Raw genomic sequence first — 20,659 nt, 5'->3', positions numbered from 1 at the left:
TGTTGTTGGATAGGACAGAGAGAAATGGAAAGAGGAGGGGAAGACAGAGGGGAGAGAGGAAGATAGACACCTGCAGACCTGCTTCACTGCTTGTGAAGCAACTCCCCTGCAGGTGGGGAGCCGGGGTCTCAAACCCGGATCCCTGCCGCGGGTCCTTGAGCTTCCAGCCATGGGTGCTTAACCTGCTGCGCTACTGGCCCCCTAGTGCACATATTTCTGTCTGCAAGGACCTGGAGGTTCAAAACCATACTGCGTGGGGTAAGCTTCTGTAGGGGGTAAGCTTCACCACAATTGGTGACGAAGGGCTTCAGGTAACTCTTTCTTTTTTCTTTTTTATAATTTTTATTATCTTTATTTATTTATTGGATAGACAGCCAGAAATTGAGAGGGAAGGGGGATAGAGAGGAAGAGAGACAGAGAGACACCTGCAGCACTGCTTCACCACTCATGAAGTTTTCCCCTGCAGGTGGGGACCAGGGACTCGAACCTGGGTCCTTAAGCATTGTAACATGTGCACTCAACCAGGTGCACCACCACCCGGCCCCTTTCTCTCTATATATCTCTTCCTTCCCTCTCAATTTCACTGTCCTAACAAGAAAAAAAAAGGGGGGGGGAAAGGAGAAGAGGGACAAAATGGCCAACAGGTGCAGGAGTTGATTGATACTGTAGGCAACAACCCCCAGTGATAACACTGGTAGCAATGCAAAAAAATAAGTCTAGTCTTCCTTCTTCTCTTCTCTGTGCCCAAATTTCTCTGAATCCATTTTCTAGAAGACAGTAATATATCATTAAACAGTTTTGTTTTTAAGTACTTTTAATATTTGTGTAAAGTATGTACTGCAAGTATTTGTATAGAGTTCCAATAATCTCCTACTCGGGGTGTGTGTGTGTGTGTGTGTGTGTGTGTGTGTGTGTGTGTGTGTGTGTGTGTGTGTGTGTGTGTGTGTGTTTTTCTTTTTACTTAACATTATATAACAGACATCTTAGTTTTCCTTGAGGCATGATAATATCATTTAGGCTACTACTGCCCTGGAAGAGCTGTAGCAGTAGCAGCTGATAAAACATAATCACTCAACTGCTTTATCTTAGAGAACAAAACATATCATAATTGCCATCTGTAACACAGTACTAAAGTTTTCTCTTTAAAGTATCATTTAACTAGATTCGAACAAATAGCTGATCTGAGGTTCGACATAGTACTCCTCAGTTTATTGTTTACATATCAATTTTCTTTAATGTAAATAACTTACGACACTTGTAAAGCTGCATTTATTTCCTTGAGTAGCTCGTTAGTCTTATTAAAATCTGCCCGCATGATATTTTTCTCTCTGAGGTGGTCTGCTGTCATGACATCCAGCTCTTTTTCAAGTCTCTTGTTTAAATCTTGTTCATGCAACCTGTTTAATTTATTTTTAGTTAAGAAAAATGTTATTCTGATGTCAAGCTTTCGAAATTTTTTCTATATTCTACCAACTCTGCAATGGCTTTAGGCATAATATATAGGAAATAACAGAAACAACCTAAAGTAAGTCACTTACTTTGCTCTAATCTTCTAGTGTGTTGCCGCCTTTAATGCTTTTTAAACAACATATTTAAAGACTCCCATAGCATAGAATTTCCAAAGCTAATATGTTAGTCAAAATATAAATACTTCACCTATGTATAACACAGCAAACAAAGTAAATCCTTGTCTCTAATATTTTTAGAAGGGTAGTATGGTCATAAAATGGGCATTATTGTTATTATCTATTAAATTCTTATGAATTATAAAACTCAGGCAATGTTCTATTCAATATAGCCCATCAGTTGTTAATGACATACCTCATTTGTTGGTTAGATTCACTTCGTATTCTGAGAATTTCTTGGCCCTTAAATTCCAACTCTTTGGTTAGGGCACTTATATTTTCATGAAGGTGCTGAACCTCCGTATCCAAGTCAGAGATGTGATGCTCTCTGTGCCGTAATTCTTCTTGTAGATCTGTTACTCTACACATGTGCTCCTTACTCTGCAAAATACAAAACATTCTTAAACATTTCCTACATATTTCTGTGTTTATCTCAGGGAAATAAAATGCATGCTGGGATGTCAAAGGCAGTAAGTCTGACAATGCTTCAAAAGAAAACTGCTTAAATGAGAAAATGCCTGCCTTTTTCTCTTTACACACACACACACACACACACACACACACACACTAAATACTTACATGGATACCATTTCAATAATATCAGAGCTACAATGATAGTAGTATTGCCTCACTGTTAGATGATAAAACTAATATTAGATGAGAAAACTAATACCCAAGTGAAGAACTGTCTAAGAACAACTTAGAATCTATGTCAGCAGTGAGAATAAGATACAGAGTACGTTCAGTAAATTATATAGTTCTGCAGTAAAATGTTTACAATACTGTCCTTGAATCCAAGAAAGAACAAGTACATCTATGGAGGCGATTTCCATCAGTGCATGTTCCTTGTCTCCTTAGTGCTGGTGCTAGTTTAGCAGTTAGCTTGTCTGACAGACAAGTTCCCTTCTATTTTCTTAGATGTTACTGTTTTCTTTCTTTACTTTCTTTCTCTTTCTTTCTTTCTTTCTTTCTATCCTTTCTTCCTTCTTTCCTTTTTATTTCTTTCTATTTATTATTGGATAGAGAAAGAGAGGAAATGAGAGGGGAGGGGGAGACAGAAAGGGAAAGAGACAGAGAGACTCCTGCAGCCCAGCTTTACCACTCACGAAGTTTTCCCCCTACAGGTGGGGACCAGGTGATTGAACCCAGTCCTTGCACTGGAATGTGTGCGCTCAACCAGGTGTGCCACCATCTAGCCTCAGATATTACTGTTTATTTATTTATTTATTTATTTATTTTTTACAAGCTTTGAAGGCCTGAAAATTGTCAATTTCAGTGTCAGTCTACGTAAAAGGAACTCCTCCCTATTATAAAGTGGCTTATTAAAAACTCCCTAGCAATGAAGGTAAATTTTAATCATTAAATGTGGCTAAAGACTAATAAAAGTACAAGTTAAAACTAGCAATAAATAGCCTTTACTGTACTATGTCTAAAAATCCATCTATCCAGACATACATAGCAGCCAAGGTTGCAAGCTAAAGAAAGTAAGTCTGACCAAAGAGCAAACATTTTAAAAGGTAAAATAGGGGGTCGGGCAGTGGCACAGTGGGTTAAGCACATGTGGCGCAAAGCACAGGGACCGCGTAAGGATCCCGGTTTGAGCCCCCGGCTCCCCAACTGTAGGAGAGTCGCTTCACAGGCGGTGGAGCAGGTCTGCAGGTGTCTGTCTTTCTCTCCCCCTCTCTGTCTTCCCTTCCTCTCTCCATTCCTCTCTGTCCTATCCAACAACGAATGACATCAACAATGACAATAATAATAACCACAACGAGGCTACAACAACAAAGGCAATAAAAGTGGGAAAAATGGCTTCCAGGAGCAGTGGATTCATGGTGCAGGCACCGAGCCCAACAATAACCCTGGAGGAAAAAAAAAAAAAAAGGTAAAATAGGGAGTTGGGTGGTAGCTCAGCGGGTTAGGCGCAGGTGGCACAAAGCACAAGGACCTGTGTAAGGATCCCGGTTCGAGCCCCCAGCTCCCCACCTGCAGGGGAGTCGCTTCACAGGTGGTGAAGCAGGTCTGCAGGTGTCTATCTCTCTCTCCCCCTCTCTGTCTTCCCCTCCTCTCTCTATTTCTCTCTGTCCTAACAACTACGACATCAATAACAACAACAATAACTACAATAATGAAACATCAAGGGCAACAAAAGGGAAGAAATAAATAAAATAAATATTAAAATAAAAGGTAAACTAGTGACAGTTCTAGATTTATATGAAAAAGTAAATTTTTTTAAAATTTATTTTTATTATTTATTTTTATTATTTATTTATTTATTCCCTTTTGTTGCCCTTGTTTTATTGTTGTAGTTATTATTGATGTCATTGTTATTGGATAGGACAGAGAGAAATGGAGAGAGGAGGGGAAGACAGAGAGGGGGAGAGAAAGACAGACACCTGCAGACCTGCTTCACTGCCTGTGAAGGGACCTGCCTGCAGGTGGGGAGCCAGGGGCTCGAACCGGGATCCTGACGCCGGTCCTTGAGCTTAGCGCCACCTGCGCTTAACCCGCTGCGCTACAGCCCGACTCCCGAAAAAGTAAATTTTTATATTATGATGGTTTTATTCTTTTTATAGCCATGATGCCCATTATGGGCATCACAAATTTAAGTTTTAATTAATTGAAATTAAATAAAACTGAAATGTTGGGTCCTAGGCTGTTAGATATAGTTGGATCACGTGGCTAGTTAGTCTAACATTGAGGAGAACACAGATACATAACTGATGGCTAGTTAGTCTTCCACTGAGAACACAGATAAAGAATTGAATACTGTGGTCTGGGAGGTGGCACAGTGATAAAGCTTTGGACTCTCAAGCATGAGGTCTCAAGCCCCAGCAGCACATGTGCCAAAGTGATGACTGGTTCTTTCTCTCTCTTCCTATCTTTCTCATAAATAAATAAACAAAATATTAAAAAAAAAAAAAAGAACTGAATACCTTCAACCTTCTGCATCCCACAATGACCTTGGCTCCATACTCACAGAGGGTTAAAGAGTAGGAAGGCTATCAGGGGAGAGTTCTGGTGGTGGGAATTGGATGGAGTTGTACCCCTCTTATCCTATGGTTTAGTCAATGTTTCTTTTTTATAAATACAAAATTTAAAAAAATTAAAAAAAAACAAACTGAATCAACATCATGGAAAGTTCTACTGGACAGTATTCTATAGTACTGTCTTTACTATTTTTTTTTAATTGGAAAGTTACTGGTTTACAGTAGAGTTGTTGGTACATGGGCACCATTTCCTATCTCACCATGACAGGTGTCTACAAAACACTCTTTTTTTTCAATTTTATTTATTTTCCCTTTTGTCGCCCTTGTTGTTTAACATTGGTGTGGTTATTGATGTCGTCATTGTTGGATAGGACAGAGAGAAATGGAGAGAGAAGGGGAAGACAGAGAAGAGACTCTCCTGCAGATGGGGAGCCGGGGGCTTGAACCGGGATCCTTACTCCAGTCCTTGCACTTTGCACCACGTGCGTTTAACCCACTGCACCACCGTCCAACTCCCTACAAAACACTCTTATCCTTAGCTTAGGTCCTTCTCCATCATGTACCAGAACCTGAAAGCAACCTCCCATCTCTCTCCCTGTTCTCCTTCCCCAGACTCCTTTGCCTTGGTGCAGTACACTAAATCAGTCCAAGCTTTGTGTTTCCCCTTTCTATTCTGGTTTCTTAACTTCTGCCCATAAGTGAGATCATCCAATATTTATCCTTTTCTCCCTAGTTTATTTCACTTAATACAATTTCTTTAAGCTCCATTCAAGATGAGGTGAAGGTTACTTCATCATTTTTAAATACCTGAGTAGTATTCCAATATATATATACACACATATATATATATATACATACATACATATCGCAACTTTTTTAGCCACTCATCTGTTGTTGGACAGCTTCTAAGTATGGCTAGAATTTTATTCAATATCTTAGTGTATATATATATATATATATATATATATATATATTCATATATCAGCATATATATTCATTCTTATGTCTGTCTGCTTTTGATATCAGGGTGATGTTGGCTTCATAGAAAGTGGTAGGTAGTATTCTTGTGTCTTCAATAGTTTGGAAGAACTTAAAAAAGTATGGGCACTAGCTCTTCCTTAAAGGTTTTTTTTTAAAAAAAAATTTACTATCTTTATTTATTTGATAGAAACAGCCAGAAATCAAGAGGGAAGGGGGAATAGTGAGGAAGAGAGACAGAGCGACACCTGCAGCACTGCTTTACCATGTGTGAAGCTTTCCCCCTGCAGGTGGGGACCAGGGATTCAAACCTGGGTCCTTGCGCATTGTAACATGTGCATTCAACTTGGTGCACCACTACCTGGCCCCCCCTTAAAGGTTTTTTAGAATTCATCTGTTATATCTTCACTATTTCTATGATTTATATTTCATAGTTGTCTCTCTCAAGATACAAGTAAAATTCTAAATATTTAATTAAGATGTCATAAAACAAAATGTAGTTGTATGAACACACTAAAGTTATCTATTTCTGTTTTTAGAAGATTATCCAATATATACCAAATAATGACTACTGCAAATAACAGCTATTACAAAACAATTTTCAGAAAATGTGAACATGTAGATCTATTCACATTCAACAATTCATCACAGAATAGAATTCTCATTTACCTGTTTTCTGCTGATGTCTATGCTTCTCTCTAGTTCCATTTTAGCAGCAGCCAATTCTTGATGATGATTATGTCGTAATAAATCAATTGCAGCTGCATGCTGGTGGTTTAGTTCTGAGCGTAAGGAAGCTAGAATCAAAGAGGGAAAAGAGGCTTAGCATAATTTTAAAAAACATCAACACAATAACTTGTTTGGCTTTATATGTTAACTCTCTTTTCAGCCACCAGTTTCCAAATGCTAGCATGAAACCAACCAGACGTCCCTGGACAGACAACCCCACCAATGTGTCCTGGAGCTCCAATTCCCCCAGAACCCCGCCGCACCAGGAAAAGAAAGAGGCAGGCTGGGAGTGTAGATCGACCTGTCAAGGCCCATTTTCATCGGGGAAGCAATTACAGAAGCCAGATCTTCCACCTTCTGCATCCCACAATGACCTTGGGTCCATACTCCCAGAGGGTTAAAGAACAGGAAAGATATCAGGGGAGGGAATGGGATACAGAGTTCTAGTGGTGGGAATTTCATGGAGTTGTACCCCTCTTATCCTATGGTTTTGTCAATGTTTCCTTTTTATAAATTAAAAAATTTTTTAAAAATTTTTAAAAAATTAAAAAAAATAATAACATCCTCTTCAACAAATGGTGTTGGAAAAAATGGGTTGAAACGCGCAGAAGAATGAAACTGAACCACTATATTTCACCAAATACAAAGTAAATTCCAAGTGGATCAAGGACTTGGATATTAGACCAGAAGCTATCAGATACTTAGAGGAAAATATTGGCAGAACTCTTTTCCGCATAAATTTTAAAGACATCTTCAATGAAATGAATCCAATTACAAAGAAGACTAAGGCAAGCATAAACCTATGGGACTACATAAAATTATGATGCTTCTGCAAAGCTAAAGAAACTACTACCCAAACCAAGAGACCCCTCACAGAATGGGAGAAGATCTTTACATGCCATACATCAGACAAGAGGCTAATAACCAGAATATATAAAGAACTTGCCAAACTCAACAACAAGACAACAAATAACCCCATCCAAAAATGGGGGGAGTACATGGACAGAATATTCACCAACAGAAGAGATCCAAAAGGCAGAGAAACACATGAAAAAATGCTCCAAGTCTCTTGATTGTCAGAGAAATGCAAATAAAGACAACAATGAGATACCACTTCACTCCTGTGAGAATGTCATACATCAGAAAAGGTAATAGCAGCAAATGCAGGAGAGGTTGTGGGGTCAAAGGAACCCTCCTACACTGCTGGTGGGAATGTCAATTGGTCCAACCTCTGTGGAGAACAGTCTGGAGAACTCTCAGAAGGCTAGAAATGGACCTACCCTATGATCCTGCAATTCCTCTCCTGGGGATATATCCGAAGGAACCCAACACACCCATCCAAAAAGATCTGTGTACACATATGTTCTTAGCAGCACAATTTGTAATAGCCAAAACCTGGAAGCAACCCAGGTGTCCAACAACAGATGAGTGGCTGAGCAAGTTGTGGTGTACATATATACAATGGAATACTACTCAGCTTTAAAAAATGGTGACTTCACCATTTTCAGACGATCTGGGATGGACCTTGAAAAATTCATGTTAAGTGAAATAAGTCAGAAACAGAAGGATGAAAATGGGATGATCTCACTCTCAGGCAGAAGTTGAAAAACAAGATCAGAAAAGAAAACAAAAGTAGAACCTGAAATGGAATTGGCATATCGCACCAAAGTAAAAGACTCTGGGGTGGGTGGGTGGGGAGAATACAGGTCCAAGAAGGATGACAGAGGACCTAGTGGGGGTTGTATTGTTATATGGAAAACTGGGAAATGTTATGTGTTGTTTTCGTTCGGGAGCTCCAGCAGGCCGGGCTAGCTTCGCGGCGGTGAACAGAGACTTGGGGACTCATGGTTGAGCTGTAGGCAGTATCTCTTTATTCATGCAGGACGCAGCACAATCTAAGCTTAGCTAAGCTAAACTCAAGGTACCGTAAAACTCACAATGCTGTCTTTATATATACTTGCCAAGTAGGGTGGAAACAGGATGTGACATAGAGAGGGTGGAGAGAAAAGTGACTGGTGAAAATCAGTGTGACAAGGAGAGGATCAGGGTGTGACAAGGAGAGGGGGTGGAGCTGGCAAAAATTCTATCACTGAACTACTAATGCCCAGGAGGGAGGGTGGTGCTTGTTAACAGTGGTTATGTAAATAGAATGAAGTGGTTATGTAAATAGAATCGTGTTAAGCAGGGGGGATTTAAACCAAATGAAACGGAAGGGGTCTCATGCATACCAACAGTTATGCATGTACAAACTATTGTATGTACTGTTGAATGTAATACATTAATTCCCCAATAAAGAAATTAAAATAATAACATCAATAATTCAGATAAAGCTACTAAAGTTATAGAATATTAAAAAGTAGAACATTTACATATACCCATTATAATATCACAAAGTTGTGGCTGCCTCTTGAGATGTTATAGCCCATTACACACTCCACATGTATAGAATGTCATGTACGAGGCTAAAAGAAAATAAAATATGACCCTGTCCTGTTAACTACACAGGCTACAGAGGTTGGAACATGCCAAGGATTTCATTAAGGTATAGGATCTGGTTATTAGGTATAATGAAAGCACAATGGTAGAAGCATCCGAATTTCCTCAAGACCTGCATGTAGAGCATGTTGTCTCCCCTAGTGAAAAGGCTCCTTTAGTGGCAAATCTTGATATGCATGGACATGGGACATAGAGAAACACTAATATATTTGTGTTGAGAAGGACTGAAAAGATAACCTGATTGGAATCTGAAGAATGGATTGTATGAAGGGTAAGATAAACAAGATTGTAACAATAGCCCAGGTGAGAAATGACACAACTCCCTCTTCATTTGATAACTTCAAATAAAATATGCAGAGCAGTTATTCAGTTGAATTTTTCAAAAGTTAAAAATAAAGTTTTGTGCTTTTATGTTGAATGTTACAGTAAAGTGAAAGGAAGTAAAGCAAAATTATCCAAAATACCAAGCATAGCCTTTCCTTCATCTTCTAATTCAAACCGTAGAGTTTGAAGTTCCTGTTCCATTTCTACCCGGAAGCCCTCCATTGACTCTCTGTGTGCATCTTTTAATAATTGAAGCTCTGCGGAATGTTTTTGTTGTAAATTATTTTCAAGAGCCTAGATAAGGAGAAATATATTCAAAGCACTATGTTAGAATACAGGAAGAATATATGCAAATGAAATAGAAAATAATTACCAGACCTCAAATAATATTTAAGAGTTTTAAACTCATTTTCAAGAAAATTACATACAAATAATAACAATTAAAATATATACTAAATAGGGTTCTTCAGTAGTAAAAGTTTAATCACAAAATCCATTTGATTCCACATACAGGGATAAGGAAATTTTACCTTTTGCTATTTTCAAATAAAGTCATTTACCTAAGTTGTTAAAGGGTTGTCATAGCATAACAGCAATGAATTTCTTATTATCTTTATTTATTTGTTGGACAGAGACAGACAGAAATTGAGAGGAGGGGTGATAGAGAGGGAGAGAGACAGAGAGACACCTGCAGACCTGCTTCACCACTCATGAAGCTTTCCCCCTGCAGGTGGGGACTGGGGGCTCAAACCCTGGTCCTTGCGCGTTGTAACATGTGTGCTCAACCAGGTGTGCCACCACCCAGCCCCTGAATAATTTCCGTTTTTCCTAAAACTTAGTGAATGACTTTTGCACTCAAACTTAGACTTAGGAAATAGAGGTGGAAGGTAAAATGAAAAAAAATTTGATTAACAAGAAAAATGGAGGTTTTATAACTCCAACAATCTCAAATATTTTGTAGTTTCTATAATCATGCTTTGTTCTGAAATTTGTAAAAAGAAGCAAAAGCTCTGAGAGTTGGTAGCTGGGAAAGTAAATTAAAACTCTTTGTGTGATTAATTTTAAAAGGTTCTCCTTAAAGAACAGACTATATGTAGCTAAACTTAGAGAAAATACAGGTCACAGGAGAAAAAATAAAAAGAGCTCAAGATGCTTCAGTTTGTATATTGGAGAAAGGACATTTCTTACTATAATCTACAATATGACTAGCTTCTGAGAAAGATAGTATATTGCAACTAGGAATATATTTACTAATCATTACATTTTAAAAAGCTATTTTAAGTTAGCTTTAAACTATTATGACCATAGTTTCAAAAGTGCATTTTAACTGTATAGAGACAAAGAAGTTGAGAGGGAAGTCGTGATAGAAAGACAAAGAGAAACATTTGTAGCACTGCCTCATTACACATGAAGCTTCTTCACTGCTTCATTACACATGAAGCGACCCCCCCCAGCTCCCCACCTGCAGGGGGGTCGCTTCACAAGTGGTGAAGCAGGTGTGCAGATGTCTAGCTTTCTCTTCCCCTCTCAGTCTTTCCCTCCTTTCTTCATTTCTCTCTGTCCTATCTGGCAACAATATCAATAATAACAATAACCACAACAATGATAAAAACAAGGGCAACAAAAAAGACAATAAATAAAATATTTTTTTTAAAAAGAGTCTTTTGTATAAACATAAGTCTCTCCAGTCCTATAGAATCATTCCAAACTTATTAATCACTTTTAACAATATCATAAAATTGGCATTAAGGTGAGAAAAATAATTGTGACCATAGTCTAATTTATCTGCTATAGTATGTAATTGCTGTCTATGTTTAATCACTGTAACTTCTTTTTTTATATTTCTTAATCTTTACATATTATTGGATAGAGAAATAGGGAGAGAGACAGACAGAGAGACACCTGCAGCCCTTGCTTCACCACTTGTGAAGCTTTCTCCCTGCAGGTGGGGACCAGGGGCTTGAACCTGGGTCCCTGTGCACTGTAACGTGTCCACTTAACCAGGTGCACCACCACCTGGTCCCATCACTATAACTTCTTTAGGACATCACATACTAGAAAACTTTTTTTATTTTTCAAAAATAAAGCAGTACATAATTTTTTGAAGCCAAAACTGAAGTCTTAACAACTTCAAGAGAAATTAGTATTTATATCTGAATATATGCCACATCAAACCTACTCTTTGTTCCTTTTCCTTTTCTTCTTCCATAGTTTGAAATGCAAGGACATGTGCTTCTTTTAAAGACTTATGTCTCTGTTGATGCTGTTCCTCTAATTCTTCTAGCTCTTGTGTAAGTCGTTGCCGTTCTTGTGTAAACTGGGCTTGTAGTTGCTGCAAAGAAGTCTGAGACTGGGAAAGCTGCATTTCCAGGTTCTGTTTCAGCAAGGAAATCTATGCCACAGAATGGTATACAATGAAGAATAAATACAAGGCATATTTCACAAACTGCCAATCTAAAGAGAAAAAGCATTTCAAAGATATTAACGAGGGTAAAGTAATGGTTTGCCTTAAAAAGTATCCACATAAAATATTTCTTATAGCTCACATATAGCTAACCTTTAGGTATGACCATTTGTGACTAGGTTTTTAATAATTACTCTAAAAACAGTGTTTAAGTGGTATTAAGTTTTTAGTAATGCGTAGTAGCCCACATTTAGAAAAGTAATAAACACTTCTGTTAATTGCAATAAAAATTCAAAATGATGAGTGGCTGAGAAAGTTGTGGTATATATACACAATGGAATACTACTCAGCTGTAAAAAATGGTGACTTCACCATTTTCAGATGATCTTGGATGGACCTTGAAAAATTCATGTTAAGTGAAATAAGTCAGAAACAGAAGGATGAATATGAGATTATCTCACTCTCAGGCAGAAGTTGAAAAACAAGATCAGAAAAGAAAACAAAAGTAGAACCTGAAATGGAATTGGCATATCGCACCAAAGTAAAAGACTCTGGGGTGGGTGGGTGGGGAGAATACAGGTCCATGAAGGATGCTAGAGGACCTAGTGGAGGTTGTATTGTTATATGGGAAACTGGGGAATGTTATGCATGTACAAACTATTGTATGTACTGTTGAATGTAAAACATTAATTCCCCAATAAAGAAATTAAAAAAATTCAAAATGCAAAATAAAAACAAAACAACTAAAATAATATTAGGTTATAGTCACTTTGCACAGCTATTAAGAAAGACTGAAATGCTTACTTCTTAGGTCATAAGTTGAGTCATTAAAAGAGTTAGCTGGGAGTCGGGCGGTAGCGCAGTGGGTTAAGCGCATGTGGCACAAAGCCTAAGGACCAGTGTAAGGATCCCAATTCGAGCCCCCAGCTCCCCACTTGCAGGGGAGTCGCTTCACAAGAAGTGAAGCAGGTCTGCAGGTGTCTATCTTTCTCTCCTCCTCTCTGTCTTCCCCTCCTCTCTCCATTTCTCTCTGTCCTATCCAACAATGACAACAGCAATAATAATAACTACAACAATAAAACAACAAGGGCAACAAAAGGGAATAAATAAATAATTTTTTTAAAAGAAAGAGCTAGCTAAAATCCTAGCTTTCCCCCTTGTTAGAAGAGTAACAAGCTGTATGAGAATGAGCTTTCTAACTACACATTACTAATTCACTCACAACAGCCCCAGAGATTGGCAGGCACTCAAAATATACTAGCTAGGATTCATTGAGAGTTATAAACAATTCCTTAAAAAGATTTATCACTTATAATTTGTCTTGTGTAAAGACAAGGATTTATTTCTGAATTTCAATTTAGTTCAAAGAGCTTGCAAACCTTCAAGTTTTTTTTTTAAAGTCACAAGCATTCCACAATCTTCTAATTACACCTGTGTAATAATGGCTGGTGCTCTTCTTTCACTCTGAAAATTTAATGTCACTCCTTGTGAAAAACAAATATTACACAAATACATGTACAAATGCAAATACAATACAAAATACAAATGCACAAATACATGTGCATTGACTGAATATTTAAAAATACTTAAGTTCCTTTCTAAGGATAAAGTACAAAGTGCACTGTGTGTGTATGTATTTATATAGCCACTTGATGAAAACATGTAATCTATTTCTCTTTCCATATACAGGAACTGGTAACTAGAAACTAGATAGCCGTATTCTTATAGAAGTCGCAAACAAGGAAGAGATTTGGGGAATCCAGCATAACAAGCTGTCAGATGCAGGGCCAACAAAATAGTTTCTTTCACAGTGTTCCTGGTTTGCTGTGTATGTGATGCAGGTGAACTATCTGATTTCAGTATAGTTAAAAGGCAGTAGCATCCAGGATTTCCAGACTGAAATAAACACTGCAAATGTGAAATTGCAAATCACTATGGTCATACTTGTGGAGTGAAACAAATAATATGCCTTCTCACCATTTTAATGAAGGAAAAATCATGACGATGTGTACGTTAAAGGCAGCACAGACAGAAAAAAAGTAAATCATAAGAGGGTAAAAGGCAACAAAAAGGTGCTTGTAAATACTGAAGTGTATGTGACAGAACCATCATCTTCCCAACCAGCTGGTTCTTGAAATTAAAAAAAAGGGGGGGGGGAGGAAGATAGCATAATGGTATGCACAGAGACTCTCATGCCTGAGGCTCCAAAATCCCAGGTTCAATCCCACATACCACCATAAGCCAGAGATCAGCAGTGCTCTAGTTAAAAAAAAAAAAAAAAAAAATCAAAAACCTATCCACAATCTTCTCAAGTTCAACCATAGTCCCAAGTTTCCACACAGAAGCCCATGTTGTCTACCTTGTCTCACAGGTCAAGACTTGTTAGATCATATATGCATATATGGAAACTCTAGGAAGGACTATGTTACATAATGATTACCTTTTTTTTTTTTTTGCCTCCAGGGTTATTGCTGGGGCTCAGTGCCAGAACTATGAATCAATCCACTGCTCTTGGAGGCTATTATTCCCATTTTGTTGCTCTTACGTAATGATTAGTATTATCAAAACTATTATTTGGTCTCTGTTAGTGGAAACTGTAAGTCACCCAGTACTGCACTCACCAAACTTTCTGTGGATGCATTTCACCAGGTACCATATGGGCAAGCAGTAGCCCTGGACCCTGTCCTCCATTTAAGTGTACACTTGAGTAAGTCTCCAGTCAATTTCCAGCAGTGTAGTTTTATTTTCTGTAACACTGACTACGAAAGTTCAGTCTACAAGAGCTTCCCTATAGTTAATCTGAATACAACTGACTTGTACTATATAAAGATAAAGCTTATGGACTTACATTTAAATGTAACATTTAAATGAAGTGCTACAGTGAAACAAAAGCTACACATTTAAAGCTCAAGCCTTTCCAGTTTAAAGAAAATATACTAAGTATTTTACATCATGACATACTTTACCTTGAAAGAACTCCACAGTAATATTTTTGTATTTTAGGATATATGATTAATCTTTGTGTCTATCTTCAAAAAACAAAAGGCATGTGCAAAAAAACCATAGCCATGCAACTTATTTTTCAAATACACAGTTTTTATATTTTGTATGCTTTGAAAGTACATCAAAACAAAATTAAAATTATCTAAAATCTTTGGACACATGCTCAAGTCAGTGATATGAACTATATGCAGAAAGTTTTAACATGCAATGCAGCTTAAAACCTAGTTTTGTTTTGTTTTTTATAAGTACTTTACTACCAGCTTTAATTCAGCATGAAAATTACATGGCATTTTTAAGAGAAATCATGAGGAAAGCAATGTAAAATGAAACTAATGTTTTATACCTACAATTTAGACAGCTAAGTTTATGGGCATAATTAAATATCATTAATTCATACACACAAAATTAAGATAAACTTTAGATTGAGTGGCTTGGGTAATTCAACTTAATCAGTACTTTTATTAAGAATTATAGAAAGGCATTTGTTGAATAAATGAGAAACAGTGATTGCTTCAATGCTATGTTCAAATCAAAACCTATATGGTCTTTCTTTCTTTTGTTTTTTTTACTATTATCTTTATTTATTTATTGGATAGAGACAGAAATCCAGAGGGAATGGGGAGATAGACAGAGAGACACCTGCAGCCCTGCTTCATCATTCATGAAGCTTTTCCCCGCAGGTGGGAACTGGAGGCTCGATCCCGAGTCCTTATGGATTGTAATATATGCACTCAACCAGGTGCACCATGACCCAGCCCTGATATTTATTTCTTTATATTTTTTATGGTTTTAAATTTTAATGATTCTTATTTTTTTTCATTTAAAATAAACAAAATATCTTTATTTTAAAAAAAACTATAATTATTTATGTATAAATGCTGCTGATCACCAGACACCAGACACAATTTTAAAAGTGAAATCGCACAGATAGCATCATTGGTTTTTGATATATTGTTACCCCCATTATGGAAAGGATATATTAAAGTTTACAGATATTTGTTCTTAGTTAAAGCAAAGTTATTTCTTGAGATAGTGTAATTTCTTATTCTCAAATGAGGCAGTGTATCATAATCATTTGATCTTAATAAATGCAGTAACCAAATTTCCTTAAAATTTAAATTAAAATTCTTATTTATTAAGAATTTATAAAGTAGAATGAAATGAAGCCTCCTTCATTACCTTTCCTTGGCCCAATCCCTAAAAGTCACTAATGTTAAAAACACTTTGATTCTCCTCAGACTCTCACCATTTATTTCTCTTTATACAAATGTCTGGTTCCTCTGTGTTTGTTTTTTTTCTTAAAAAAAAGTACTTATTTACTGGGCTGCCAGAAAAATCACACATTCTGTTTCTATGTTTTTCTATGCAAAAAATGTGTCATGACTTTTGCAACAACTCACTTTTTATTAGAGACAGAAATTGAGAGACAGGTGAGGAGATAGAGGAGAGACAATTGCAGCACTGCTTCTTACTTATGAAGCTTCTCCCCTGAAGCTGGGGTACCTGGGGGCTTGAACTCAGGTCCTTAAGCACTGTATGGTTCTTCTATTTGTTTTTAAACTACTACATCAGTGTATAAATACCAGGATAATTTTCACCAAATGTAGAGAGCACATCTGGTATGATCTGAATACTGGTTATTTTTATAAACACTATTTGTGTGGGTACCTCAGAGACATCTCAAAAGACCAGTGTGCTTAAATGTCCAAAGCAGCTGAATCAGAGAACCAAGGAACTTGCTGATGAGGAAGGACATTCCATGTGTCTTGCAGAGAGGAATGAATGCTACTTGAAAAACAAAAGTATAAGTATATACTGACCTGTAGGTGTTGATACATAATGGAGCAGTTTTTCCTACATCCAACTCTATGAAGTTTCCACTAAGATGAGTATACCCATCAACTTACTTAATGATGGCTAATGACTTTTTTTCCCCACCAGGAAGGTCAATGGGATTATGTATTTATACTGTTGCCCATTCACAGTAATATTGATAGGGTACACAAATGGTAATGATTTAGATAAGTGGCATGATTTTCAGCAAGTAAAAAGACTTATGTCAGATAATATTCCTTGCCTCTCCAACATCCATTCTGTATTTTCCTTTCTTTTTTAAAAATATTTTTATTTATTTATTTTCTCTTTTGTTGTCCTTGTTGTTTTTCGTTGTTGTTGTAGTTATTATTGTTATTGATGTTGTCATTGTTAGATAGGACAGAGAGAAATGGAGAGAGGAGGGGAAGACAGAGAGGGGCAGAGAAAGACAGACACCTGCAGACCTGCTTCACCACTTGTGAAGTGACTCCCCTGCAGGTGGGGAGCCGGGGGCTCGAACCGGGATCCTTATGCCGACCTTGTGCTTTGCACCGCCACCTGCGCTTAACCCGCTGCGCTACAGCCCGACTCCCTGTATTTTCCTTTCTTAACAGTTAGCTGAACTCAGCATAAAAACATAAGCCCACTGACCTTCCTGGTGAGAAAAAAAAAATCATTAGCCATCATTAAGTAAATTAATGGGTATACTCATCTTAGTGGAATTCCATGCATGCTCTGAGGACTGCTCAGCTCTGGTTTATGGTGGTGCTGAAGACTGAACCTGGGACCTTAGAGCCCACAGCATAAATGTCTTTTTGCAGAACCATTATGCTACCTCCCCAGCCCAATAATTTGCTTTTTAGAGTTGAAATGTTGTATGCAACAGCTTGTTTGTTGTTGTTATTGTTATTTTTGTCTTATGAAAACTAGTAGAAAATATTTGGAAAAATGGGATGTGGGAAATATACTTTTGTTTTTTGATAATAATAATGGAATTGTTGAGGTCAAAAGTGACAGGAAGTACCTAGGGTACACAAACACTGCTGCACCACACCAGAACACATGTTCCCTAGGCTCGGTGCACAGCAAGTGGGGAGTGGTAACAGGTGTGGCTAAGGAAGGTGAAGGCAGGGCTTGGATGTTTATAAGCTAGACCAGTGGGCCTCTGGCTCGCTCTCTCTGCCTAGATTAGCCTGACATCATGTGAGTAAAGGGTCTCCCCTCTCTGTCTTCCTCTCTCTCTTTCTCTGCCTTATATGTGAATGTTGTCAATTTTCCTGAATAAAGTTTAAAGTCTCTGAAGATCATGCTTCACCCTCAATTCTTTGTTGAGATTATACATGATGAACCTTTAATGTGGGGCACAGACTCAGCCTGTGAATTCCCCCCCAATACAAAATTATTTTAGAACAGAACAATCAATTATGAGTTGAGAGGGGAATACAATTTACTAGAATATTGAAACCATATGATACTAATATTTAGTTCAACACTTTCAGTTATATAAAACAACACAACATTGCTAATATAAGTATAGTTGAGGGCAATGAGAGGAATTTGTTACTAATTAAAAATAACATAGATATTAATGTAAAGTTACATTAGCTCTGTATATGAATTTTTCTTTCTGTACCACTAAATTGCTATTCTTGATCATTTATGTACTGGCTTATCTGGGAGAAAGACCAGAGCACTCTTGCAGCACAGGTGGTGCTGGGGATCTTTTGGGGCCTCACGCATGCAAAGCATCAGTTCTACCTGCTGGACCTCCCAGGCCACATTTTTAAAGCATTTTAATTCATTAATTAAGTGGTTTGTTTGTTTGTCTATAGCCAGAGACACGGAGGCAGAAAAGAATGAAAGAGATAACAGCACCAAAGTTTCTTTCAATGTAGTGGTGGTGGCTGGGTTAGAACCCGGGCTGTGCACATGACAAAGTAGCACATTACCCAGGTGAGCTCTTTCACCGGTCCAATATATACATATGGTAGTTTTGAGAACCAAACCCAGAACCTAGCACATACAACGTCATGAACCACCTATCTGACCACCTAATTTGCTATTTTTGATGAATCTAGCTAGGAAAAGTTAAGTTTATAAAATATGACCACTCTGAAAAATTCTGATCATGTTTTTTTTTTCCTTTTGTATTTTCTAAATACCAAAGAAAAATAGGACTCCTACACTGAGCTTATTAAGAGCCACAACAACACATACTTAATACCCTTACGATATTTCTATAATATATTCCTAATAATTCTCTTAATCTTACTTGGAAAAAACTAGAATTTTTAAATAAAGGACTAAGGTGTCAGTAATTACGTCTTTTAAAATAAGATGGTATGTAGCAGAAAACTTGCATGGAAAGTTGGGTAAAGACAATGTATAGAGCATGTAGGCAGATGCTCACTCTGACAGGGTCACATTTTGTTAGGATAATAGCAGCATAAAGAGTTGGTTTGGGGGGGCTGGGTGGTAGTACAGCGGGTTAAGTGCATATGGTGCATAGCGCAAGGGCGGGGGTAAGGATCCTGGTTTGAGCCCCTGGCTCCCCACCTGCAGGGGGTCACTTCACAGGCAGTGAAGCAGGTCTGCAGGTGTCTATCCTTCTCTCCTTCTCTCTGTTTTCCCCTCCTCTCTCAATTTCTCTCTGTCGTATCCAACAATAACAACAGCTATGACAACAATAACAATAACAAGGACAACAACAAGGGCAACAAAATGGGAAAAATAGTCTCCTAGAGCAGTGGATTCGTAGTGCAGGCCCAGAGCCCCAGCAATAACCCTGGAGGCAAAAAAAAAAAAATCAAAATTAAATAAAATTTAAAAAATAAAGAGTTGGTTTTCAACAACTATGATAACATAAAAGAGAATTAAAGGAATCCCATTGTGTTACCAACTGCTCTTACTTTTTTTTCTTTCCTTCCTTCCTTCTTTTTTTTTTTTTTAATTATCTATTTCATAATAGGCAGGGAGGAGAGGTGGGAGGAAAGGAGGGGGAAAGAAGAACCAGAGTAGCATTCTGGCATATGCAGTTCCAGGGATCAAGCCTAGGACTTCAGGCATGTAAGTCATCCGCTCTGCATTGGGCAATTCACACCCCTCCACTCCCCAACTCCCCCCCTCATTTTTAACTCTCAGGTCTCTCTCTCTCTCCCTCTCACTCCCTCTGTCCCTCTCTCCTCTCTCAATTTCTCTCTATCCTTTCCAACAACAGCAACAACAATGGAAAAACGGCCACCAGGAGCAGTGGATTCATAGTGCAGGCACCGAGCCCCAGTAATAACCCTGGAGACAAAAAAAAAAAAAAAGAATTTCCAGAGCTGGGGAAATTGTTCACTTGGGTAGTATGTTGCTCAATCATGTACATATATGACCCAGGTTCAAGCCCAGCTCCCAATGTACTGAAGGAAGCTTTTGTGCTGTGGTCTTTTTATTCTCTCTCTCTCTCTGCCTTTCTTTCTCTATCTAAAAAAAAAAAAAATCCTGGTTTATTTCAACAACAGTGAGATACTTTTCTATCCTGATTATCTTTAAATAACTTAAAGAAAATGGTTATAAATATATTTTCACTTTAAATTATCACGCTGAAAACAAAGCTAAATATGAAAGGTATGTAAAACTCTTCTTTTCTTGTAAGGTAGAACTTTTGGTGGGTATGAGAAAATTGTATTACTCTAGAAGTATCAACATTTTACAGAAAGGCTCTGGACTCAAAGCTTTGATTCTTCTAGGACATCAGGACATGAACTAACAGACTGTAGTCTGTTTGTGTAAACTGAGTTTTATTAAAATACATTGTACATACTTATTTATGTATTGTCTATGGTGGTTTTCACAGTATAGCAGTCTAGTAGCTGCCACAGAAACTGCATGGCATACAAAAGTAAGATTATTTTCTTTTATATAAAAAAGTTTACTGACTTCTGCCCTAGGATACCAAGAAATACATTCAAAGATGTTCAGTTCTCGGTTACCTTATTATCAAAAATAAAGTTAAGTATGGTTTTATGTGAAGATAAATCTCAATTTTTCTCTTCACAGATAAAGAAAAAAGATTAATTATAGTTTAAATAGAATACTATTTCTGAAGCTTAACTTTGGCAGACTTCAAACACATAAGTAAAAACATGATAGCTTTGGAAATTCTTGGAAAAAGAATTTGCCACATATTGCATTAAGCCTTTTAATAGTTATAGCAGTAAAGTGTGAAATATGTTCTGAATCTCATAAGTCTTTATAACTACCTAATCCTTTAAAAAAAGAAGAAATATATTGGTGTTATTTCACAAAATCAGCTG

General features: G+C 37.4%; 1 protein-coding gene across 14 annotated transcripts in view; it reads right to left on the bottom strand.

The window, feature by feature from the left end:
* FAM184A (family with sequence similarity 184 member A) overlaps positions 1–20,659 on the bottom strand; it is a 113,134-nt gene that overhangs the window by 17,779 nt on the left and 74,696 nt on the right. For 12 of the 14 annotated variants that reach the window (XR_009549604.1, XR_009549605.1, XM_060190534.1 and 9 more), the window contains exons 10-14: positions 11,316–11,528; positions 9,277–9,430; positions 6,257–6,384; positions 1,822–2,006; positions 1,251–1,397 (exon numbers count right to left, since the gene is read on the bottom strand). Coding sequence is in view for 12 of the 14 variants with exons in the window: in XM_060190534.1 (XP_060046517.1) it covers positions 1,251–1,397; positions 1,822–2,006; positions 6,257–6,384; positions 9,277–9,430; positions 11,316–11,528 (827 nt within the window). In the remaining 2 variants the exon portion in view is untranslated. The remainder of the gene's footprint in view (positions 1–1,250; positions 1,398–1,821; positions 2,007–6,256; positions 6,385–9,276; positions 9,431–11,315; positions 11,529–20,659) is intronic. The other 2 variants (XM_060190536.1, XM_060190539.1) reach the window with 1 other exon arrangement.

This window comes from Erinaceus europaeus, chromosome 4, assembly GCF_950295315.1.
Source record: "Erinaceus europaeus chromosome 4, mEriEur2.1, whole genome shotgun sequence".
NCBI classification, from domain to species: Eukaryota; Metazoa; Chordata; class Mammalia; order Eulipotyphla; family Erinaceidae; genus Erinaceus; species Erinaceus europaeus.
The sequence above is the reverse complement of the archived record's forward strand: the minus strand, read 5'-3'. Positions and strand labels throughout refer to the sequence as shown.